Consider the following 10,425-nt stretch of genomic DNA (forward strand, 5'->3'; position numbering starts at 1 on the left):
TTACCAACAATTTGGCAAAAGGTAGTGTCTTACCTTTGGTAGGAGTAAACGGTCTTTATGTAGATGTTCGTAACCTTTGGTAGGAGTAAACAGTCTTTATATTGATGTTCGTAACCTTTGGTAGGAGTAAACAGTGTTGATGTTCGTAACCTTTGGTAGGAGTAAACAGTCTTTATGTAGATGTTCGTAACCTTTGGTAGGAGTAAACAGTCTTTATGTAGATGTTCGTAACCTTTGGTAGGAGTAAACAGTGTTGATGTTCGTAACCTTTGGTAGGAGTAAACAGTCTTTATGGTGATGGGAGTAAACAGTCTTTATGTAGATGTTCGTAACCTTTGGTAGGAGTAAACAGTCTTTATGTTGATGTTCGTAACCTTTGGTAGGAGTAAAGTCTATGTTGATGTTCGTAACCTTTGGTAGGAGTAAACAGTCTTTATATAGATGTTCGTAACCTTTGGTAGGAGTAAACAGTCTTTATGTAGATGTTCGTAACCTTTGGTAGGAGTAAACAGTCTTTATGTAGATGTTCGTAACCTTTGGTAGGAGTAAACAGTGTTGATGTTCGTAACCTTTGGTAGGAGTAAACAGTCTTTATGGTGATGGGAGTAAACAGTCTTTATGTAGATGTTCGTAACCTTTGGTAGGAGTAAACAGTCTTTATGTTGATGTTCGTAACCTTTGGTAGGAGTAAAGTCTATGTTGATGTTCGTAACCTTTGGTAGGAGTAAACAGTCTTTATATAGATGTTCGTAACCTTTGGTAGGAGTAAACAGTCTTTATGTAGATGTTCGTAACCTTTGGTAGGAGTAAACAGTCTTTATGTAGATGTTCGTAACCTTTGGTAGGAGTAAACAGTGTTGATGTTCGTAACCTTTGGTAGGAGTAAACAGTCTTTATGGTGATGGGAGTAAACAGTCTTTATGTAGATGTTCGTAACCTTTGGTAGGAGTAAACAGTCTTTATGTTGATGTTCGTAACCTTTGGTAGGAGTAAAGTCTTTATGTTGATGTTCGTAACCTTTGGTAGGAGTAAACAGTCTTTATATAGATGTTCGTAACCTTTGGTAGGAGTAAACAGTCTTTATGTAGATGTTCGTAACCTTTGGTAGGAGTAAACAGTGTTGATGTTCGTAACCTTTGGTAGGAGTAAACAGTCTTTATGTAGATGTTCGTAACCTTTGGTAGGAGTAAACAGTCTTTATGTTGATGTTCGTAACCTTTGGTAGGAGTAAACAGTCTTTATGTTGATGTTCGTAACCTTTGGTAGGAGTAAACAGTCTTTATGTTGATGTTCGTAACCTTTGGTAGGAGTAAACAGTCTTTATGTTGATGTTCGTAACCTTTGGTAGGAGTAAACAGTGTTGATGTTCGTAACCTTTGGTAGGAGTAAACAGTGTTGATGTTCGTAACCTTTGGTAGGAGTAAACAGTTTGTTGATGTTCGTAACCTTTGGTAGGAGTAAACAGTCTTTATGTAGATGTTCGTAACCTTTGGTAGGAGTAAACAGTCTTTATGTTGATGTTCGTAACCTTTGGTAGGAGTAAACAGTCTTTATGTAGATGTTCGTAACCTTTGGTAGGAGTAAACAGTCTTTATGTTCATGTTCGTAACCTTTGGTAGGAGTAAACAGTGTTGATGTTCGTAACCTTTGGTAGGAGTAAACAGTCTTTATGTTGATGTTCGTAACCTTTGGTAGGAGTAAACAGTCTTTATGTTGATGTTCGTAACCTTTGGTAGGAGTAAACAGTCTTTATGTAGATGTTCGTAACCTTTGGTAGGAGTAAACAGTTTGTTGATGTTCGTAACCTTTGGTAGGAGTAAACAGTCTTTATGTAGATGTTCGTAACCTTTGGTAGGAGTAAACAGTCTTTATGTTGATGTTCGTAACCTTTGGTAGGAGTAAATAGTGTTGATGTTCGTAACCTTTGGTAGGAGTAAACAGTCTTTATGTTGATGTTCGTAACCTTTGGTAGGAGTAAACAGTCTTATGTTGATGTTCGTAACCTTTGGTAGGAGTAAACAGTCTTTATGTAGATGTTCGTAACCTTTGGTAGGAGTAAACAGTCTTTATGTTGATGTTCGTAACCTTTGGTAGGAGTAAACAGTCTTTATGTTGATGTTCGTAACCTTTGGTAGGAGTAAACAGTCTTTATGTTGATGTTCGTAACCTTTGGTAGGAGTAAACAGTCTTTATGTTGATGTTCGTAACCTTTGGTAGGAGTAAACAGTCTTTATGTTGATGTTCGTAACCTTTGGTAGGAGTAAACAGTCTATGTAGATGTTCGTAACCTTTGGTAGGAGTAAACAGTCTTTATGTTGATGTTCGTAACCTTTGGTAGGAGTAAACAGTCTTTATGTTGATGTTCGTAACCTTTGGTAGGAGTAAACAGTCTATGTAGATGTTCGTAACCTTTGGTAGGAGTAAACAGTCTATGTTGATGTTCGTAACCTTTGGTAGGAGTAAACAGTGTTGATGTTCGTAACCTTTGGTAGGAGTAAACAGTCTTTATGTTGATGTTCGTAACCTTTGGTAGGAGTAAACAGTCTTTATGTTGATGTTCGTAACCTTTGGTAGGAGTAAACAGTGTTGATGTTCGTAACCTTTGGTAGGAGTAAACAGTCTTTATGTTGATGTTCGTAACCTTTGGTAGGAGTAAACAGTGTTGATGTTCGTAACCTTTGGTAGGAGTAAACAGTGTTGATGTTCGTAACCTTTGGTAGGAGTAAACAGTGTTGATGTTCGTAACCTTTGGTAGGAGTAAACAGTGTTGATGTTCGTAACCTTTGGTAGGAGTAAACAGTCTTTATGTTGATGTTCGTAACCTTTGGTAGGAGTAAACAGTCTATGTTGATGTTCGTAACCTTTGGTAGGAGTAAACAGTGTTGATGTTCGTAACCTTTGGTAGGAGTAAACAGTGTTGATGTTCGTAACCTTTGGTAGGAGTAAACAGTGTTGATGTTCGTAACCTTTGGTAGGAGTAAACAGTCTTTATGTAGATGTTCGTAACCTTTGGTAGGAGTAAACAGTGTTGACGTTCGTAACCTTTGGTAGGAGTAAACAGTCTTTATGTAGATGTTCGTAACCTTTGGTACACTTGAGGGACCTCAAGTTACATTACTTCTATATTTCAGGAGAGACTCAATTGTAGTCTTTAACAATGAAATGGTTGATGAATTCCTGTTTCTCTCCTCTCCAGACTACCTTGTGCCCCTACTGTCCTCTGTCTTCATTCTCTTCTGGATCCTGGCATTCGTCTCAGTTTTCCTGTACTGCGTGCGTCGCCGTCGGAAACATGGCAATCACCATGGAAACGGAGCCTTGTCGTCCGCGGCGACGGATGACAACACAACCAACAACGTGCGTGAGCAGCTCAACCAGATCAAGAACCCCATCAACGAGAAACACGCTGGAGGCGGCGGCGGCCATCTTACAACATCGGTGGCCATCAAGGACTACGAGGATAAGAACTCGATTATCGCCAAGGTACGAACACACCACCGCCCCCTAGACGGGGAGGAGGACAACGACGAAGAGAGACAGATGGGGAATAAAGGAAGCTTCTCGGTTACAACCAAACAGCCTGCCTACACACTGGTGGAGCGGGAGGACCGGGGGACCACGCTGCAGCCCAGCTCCAAGCACCCTAACTGGACTAATAAACAGGACAACAGGGTCCTGGAGACGGCACACAGCATCAACAGGATGGACTACATCGTATAGTAGGAAGTGACATATAGGAGGCAGGAAGTAAAACGCTGTGTAAAGAATTCCCCTTCCTGGACGTTATGGTCATTCCGGCAACGTGGTCCTTCTGACACGCCGTGTTGACACTGTGTTGCCGTGCAACCAAGCCCTTTTGATCTTGGTGAAGAGAGGACCAGGGGGGAGTGTTCTGGGATTTGTAGTTTTGTAGTTCCTAAACTGTTGCGTCATTATTCTGTGACTACAAGGTTTGTTGCTTGGATATAATGGATCCCCGGGTACGTCAGATGTGGCACCCTGTTCCCTATTTAGTGCACTACTTTTGACCAGAGCCCTATGGACCCTGTGTACGATCTAGGGAATAGGGTGCTGTTTCGGACGTAGCCCCTGACTGTGTTAATTTAACACTAGCAAGGCTACACTGGCAGAGAAGGTTGCTTTGGTTGGCAGGAGAAAGTGGTGTTGTGTTTTCACATTTCAAAACACAACACTTATTCCCTATTTAGTACACTACTTTTGATCAGAGCCCTGTGTACGGAATAGGGCGCCATTTGAGACGCACTTAGTTTCATGTATTTGTGCTCTCTCTTCTCTAGTTTAGTTATTAGCGTTTTCAGCTTGTCATGAAATGAAACAAAAATAAATACAACTTTAGAATTATTTATTCTTTGGGGTGGGCGGGGTCGATGTCGATGTCAGCAGTTGCTGGCAATATGAAGAATTTGTGTCGATTTAGAATGTGTAGATATGTACATTTATTTTTTATTTTTTATTAATCATTGTGTATATTTGATTTATTAACTTAAATAATAATCAAGAGCCTTAAGATATCATTCCTTTTTATTTATATGTTCTGTCTCTAGATTTAAGGTTCTGATAGCTTCGTAAGCTTAGTTTATTTTTTGATAATGTCATTTGTTTTTATTATTTCACAAAATGCAAAAAAAAAAAAAAAAAAAAATTGAAATATTGTTTTCGTTTTTTTAATGATTTCATTTTTTTTATGATTCTACAGCATCCATTGTTGCTGCTAGGGGGAAGAAGAAATAAAAACGAATACAAAATAAATAGTTGCTTTGGGTTGTAAACGATTCAGAGATTGAGTGTAGTGGCAGGCGTTTTGCTTGTCACTACTAATTGAACAAAAAAGCCTTTAGCAGCATCTAAAGTCACTCATGATCACGTATTTCAGTCACATACAGCAGCATCTAAAGTCACTCATGATCACGTATTTCAGTCACATACAGCAGCATCTAAAGTCACTCATGATCACGTATTTCAGTCACATACAGCAGCATCTAAAGTCACTCATGATCACGTATTTCAGTCACATACAGCAGCATCTAAAGTCACTCATGATCACGTATTTCAGTCACATACAGCAGCATCTAAAGTCACTCATGGTCACGTATTTCAGTCACATACTTGTTTTTCAGTTTTCTGAGTATATCTGCCAACTTCTGGCAAATCACACAATCTATCACACATACAGTCACAGCTGGACCAAGGACGGGTCCCGAATAGCACCCTATTTCCTATGGGGCCCTGGTCAATAGTAGTGCACTATAAAGGGAATAGGGTGTTATTTGGGATGTAGTCTTAGAATACTTGAATGGTAGAGGGGTCAACAGCCAGATCTGTTTGTGCTGTCATGCCAACTCCATTGCATGCATGTTGCTTCGACAATGCAATGGATTTGGCAAGATGGCACAAACAGGATCAGGGCCTGTATTCATAAATTGTTTCAGAATACGAGAGCTGATCTAGGTCCTCCCTGATCATTTAAAAAATGTTATTCATGATGTTGTTATCTTAATTTAAAACGGATCCTAGATCAGCACTTCTCCTCTGAGACTCTTTGTGATTGCGGGCCCTGGGACTCTGTAGAATCAGATCGGATCCACGCCACCTTCCTTATCTCTGAGGGGTAATGCTACGAAGCAGCATCAATGAGTTAGCCAGCTGACTTTAATAAACAACCAGAAATAACTTTTGATTTTAGTGTTCATTAAAGTAACTGTCCATATTCTGTTAACTTATACCCAGATAATGTTGTTGACTCGTCCTATACTGGTATTTGTGTCCATAAATTGGAGAGAAAAAACCCCCACCTCAAACGGACCGTTTAAAAAATGCTTGCTATTTCCTCATAGAACATGTCATGTTGGCTCATTAGCTGAGCTGGCCAATCAGTGGTCTACTCACATGAATATATTTTTTGCCCATTATATACCCACACCATTAAAAACATGGAAAAGCTGCTTTTTAACATACTTTAATTATTTATTTTTTTTGGAAGGAAAACCATTTCACTCATTGTAATTCATTATAGGTAATATTGATACAAATCTGGGAACAGTGGACAGTTCCTATAAGAAAGCTATACTTGTGTTTTTGGTTGTTGATCCAGTTGGACCATTTTATTTTTCAAAATAAATAGTTATTTACGAATATTTAGTCAATGTAGCTAGCTAAAGCGTTGATCCTGCTTGGTAGTGTACTGCGGGAGACTGTTCTTTTTGTTTCCGTTTTAAACTATTAAGATGAACATGTTTTATCTCAGATGTTAATACTTTATGAGATCATGGCAACATTCATTTGCTGTCCTTTTCCCACCCTTGTGTTATGAACATGAATGTATTATTTGTGTTGATGTTGCAATCCTGGCAATATTTTTGTTTTGAAAGTCCAATATTTATTAAATATTTTGTTATGAAAAGAGAAATTAAAACTGTCATGTTCTGAGTAAAATGATTGATCGTGAGGTTAGATAAGAATCAAAATCAATTACATTTTAGTTGTCACATGCTTCATAAACAACAGGTTTAGACTAACAGTGAAATGTTAAACAGATTAACACTATGGATGTAAATCACTCAAACCGCCATAGCATTAAACGCAGCATCTTCCCCATACGCACACACTTCATATTCTGAAAAGTGGAAACATACTGTACCTGTGAAGTAGTTTTAGGTTTTTATACAGTACCCACAAAATCAGAGTTTATTGGACCATGGGAAAAATGGCCACTGTGTAGATACTGCGACGTGGGTTTGATTGAATTGAGCCGAGGGTCTTTACACTAATCCCAGACACTTTTAACCAGACAAGTTAGAGTTTATGTCAGTGTCCAGAATGGCACCCTATTCCCTAAGTAGTGCACTATTAAGGCAATGTTCCCACTTGGTCAAAAGTAGTGCACTATATAGGGAAAAGGACGCCATTATGGAGGCACCCTATGGGTTTAGCCAATAACCAGACAAGTTAGAGACGGTTCTCAGACTCAGAGACTACCGTGGGAACACATGTAATAGTGAGCAACAAGGTCTCATTGTAAGAGTCTGTGTTGACTAATGATTACTGTAGGCTGGATCTAAACTCCTTTCAATCAGACCAACTGGCCTGAAGATTGACATTGTTCCAGAAATATCATCCTAGGTCCACATGATCCTGAACAGGGCTGGGGTCAATTCTGTTTAATTTAGTAAATTCAGGAAGTAAACTGAACATTTGTGAATTTGAATGGAATTGGTCCCAACATTGATCCCTGGGGCACTCCTGCACTTTTAAAAGTTAATTACATTTTAGTCATTTAGCAGACGCTCTTATCCAGAGCGACTTACATGAGCAATTAGGATTAAGTGCCTTGCTTAAGGACACATCGACAGATTTTTTCACCTAGTCGGCTCGGGGGATTAGAACCAGCGACCTTTCGGTTACTGGCACAACACTCTTAACCCACTAAGCTACCTGCCGCCGTTAACTAGGACCCCAGATGATATATTCCAAACCTCATCACCCGATCTTCACTCTACTGAGCTGAGACAGAGATGCTATGGGCTATGGAGCTGAGACAGAGATGCTATGGGCTACGGAGCTGAGACAGAGATGCTATGGGCTACGGAGCTGAGACAGAGATGCTATGGGCTGTGGAGCTGAGACACAGATGCTATGGGCTGTGGAGCTGAGACAGAGATGCTATGGGGCTGAGACAGAGATGCTGTGGAGCTGAGACAGAGATGCTATGGAGCTGAGACAGAGATGCTATGGAGCTGAGACAGAGATGCTATGGGCTATGGAGCTGAGACAGAGATGCTATGGGCTATGGAGCTGAGACAGAGATGCTATGGAGCTGAGACAGAGATGCTATGGGCTATGGAGCTGAGACAGAGATGCTGTGGAGCTGAGACAGAGAAGCTATGGGCTACGGAGCTGAGACAGAGATGCTATGGAGCTGAGACAGAGATGCTGTGGAGCTGAGACAGAGATGCTATGGATCTGAGACAGAGATGCTATGGGCTATGGAGCTGAGACAGAGATGCTATGGGCTATGGAGCTGTGACAGAGATGCTATGGGCTACGGAGCTGAGACAGAGATGCTATGGAGCTGAGACAGAGATGCTATGGGCTATGGAGCTGAGACAGAGATGCTATGGAGCTGAGACAGAGATGCTATGGGCTATGGAGCTGAGACAGAGATGCTATGGGCTATGGAGCTGTGACAGAGATGCTATGGAGCTGAGACAGAGATTCTATGGGCTACGGAGCTGAGACAGAGATGCTATGGGCTACGGAGCTGAGACAGAGATGCTATGGGCTACGGAGCTGAGACAGAGATGCTATGGAGCTGAGACAGAGATGCTATGGAGCTGAGACAGAGATGCTATGGAGCTGAGACAGAGATTCTATGGGCTATGGAGCTGAGACAGAGATGCTATGGGCTATGGAGCTGAGACAGAGATGCTATGGGCTACGGAGCTGAGACAGAGATGCTATGGGCTATGGAGCTGAGACAGAGATGCCCAGAAGCCCACTAGATAGTGGTGTGTTGCTGAGGGGGACCAACTAACGTCTTTAACAGGAGCTATTTGAAAGGATTAAACCAAAGCCTTACCAGATCATCAACACCTCTCCTGATAATTATCTTAACTGTGCCACACGTGAGTCATGGAGCTAAGACTGAGATCCTTGTAGGACTACTAGATGGTAGTGTAGCAGTTGAAACCAGGTTACAGAGATCCTTGTAGGACTACTAGATGGTAGTGTAGCAGTTGAAACCAGGTTACAGAGATCCTTGTAGGACTACTAGATGGTAGTGTAGCAGTTGAAACCAGGTTACAGAGATCCTTGTAGGACTACTAGATGGTAGTTCAGCAGTTGAAACCAGGTTACAGAGATCCTTGTAGGACTACTAGATGGTAGTGTAGCAGTTGAACCAGGTTTAGGAGAGACATTTGTAAGGATTAAATCCAAAATAAAGAGCCCAAGGGCCCAGTTTTGCTAAAAGCATTTTAAGGCTAAGTTCATCGTTAGAACCTTCATAGGAGCATCATTAAATCCCCCAAGGTGTTTCCCAAAACCATTTGTTCCTTAAAGTTGCACTTGAAAACACTAATTTTACAAACTGCCTCAGACCACTGGTAGGTCTGCTAAGTGTGTCCATTAATGCTTCTTTTGACCTGCGTCATTTTATTATACACAGAAGATCTCCGCTAAACATAGAATCAAGATGTTTATCGGTCTCTCTGTGACCGCCGATAACTTCAGAACAATGTTGACTACAAATACAAAGTTGCCAAATACTTTTCAAATTGTACCAACAAACGAAGGACAAAAAATATGCATCAAATGAAAACCGAGATGACTCTGCATTAAAAGATAAATAGCCTACATGGGCCTGTATATTTAAATCATATGGAAATCAGTTCTAATTTATGTCTCAATATATTTCATGATGAGTATCAACATGTGCCAAACCTGATTTAGTACATTATTGTTGGGTAATCATATCTCTCTAGGTGCTGATCCGTCGTCAGTGTAGTGGAGTAATTCTAATGTTAAGGTAAGATCTGAATGGAGAAAGCTGATCCGAGAACAGCGCTGCCTTTCTTTCGGTCCTATCAGTATCGACACACGTTCCCAACGACGCACTTAGCGAACGCACGCTCTGCGGTCGTCGTAGGAACGATGTATCGTTAAAACACTTAGGTTCCATCGCTATCGGGAAAACCGGGATCCATCGCTATCGGGGAAACCGGGCCCTTTAGATAATTCTCAGAAAGAGAGGACGGTGTTGATAATCGGTTTAACACTTTGACAGGTTTTATGGCAGCTTTACACTGCAAACCCTCCAACGTCATTGCAGTCCATTCATTTTTCATTGCAGTCCATTTCTAAATTTCAACAAGTCATTAATTGCAATGCTATTACTTTTCACATTACTGTATATTTTGCCCATGAGTTGGAGGCAGGACAGGTCAAGGGATCGGATGCTGCCTGTTTTTCGGGAGGCTGTCTTAGTTACCATGCCTTCTAACCTAAGTGTAGTATCCTACTATCCTAGGATACATGGCTGACAGGAATTCTTTAATAGCTGTCATTTTACAAAAATAATATGAAAATCCCTATTTTTTTTTAAAAGGCTTTACAATGGACTAACTAACAAACTCACTGTTGGTTCAGTTCCTCCCTCTAAATCCTCCCCAGCCTGTCTGTTTGTTTCCATAAAGACACAGAAACTATCTTCTCTCAGGGATAGGGAACGTCTTTATTAAAACCATAGAAAATAAAACCGGTAAATCAGTAGTGACACGAACAGACAGACAGCATTATAACTAATCTAATGGAACGTCATGGAACGTTAAGGGGCTCCAGCAGTGCCAGGGGGGCTGAGAGGGAGGGAGGCAGGGGCTGGGTGAATGCCTGGGTGGGGGGGCCTGGGTT

At 40.9% G+C, this 10,425-nt stretch overlaps 1 protein-coding gene across 1 annotated transcript in view; it reads left to right on the forward strand.

Moving 5' to 3' along the window:
* Positions 1–6,494, forward strand: part of LOC311121068 (protein jagged-1b-like) — a gene marked incomplete at its 5' end in the record, with an annotated part of 16,422 nt that extends 9,928 nt beyond the window's left edge. Inside the window, one exon of the mRNA XM_084195603.1 lies at positions 3,197–6,494. Coding sequence (XP_084051729.1) covers positions 3,197–3,720 — 524 coding nt within the window. The remainder of the gene's footprint in view (positions 1–3,196) is intronic.
* Between the last annotated feature and the right edge of the window lie 3,931 nt (positions 6,495–10,425).

The sequence above is a fragment of the Coregonus lavaretus genome (genome assembly GCF_964263955.1).
Source record: "Coregonus lavaretus genome assembly, contig: HAP1_SCAFFOLD_6643, whole genome shotgun sequence".
In the NCBI taxonomy this organism is placed as follows: domain Eukaryota; kingdom Metazoa; phylum Chordata; class Actinopteri; order Salmoniformes; family Salmonidae; genus Coregonus; species Coregonus lavaretus.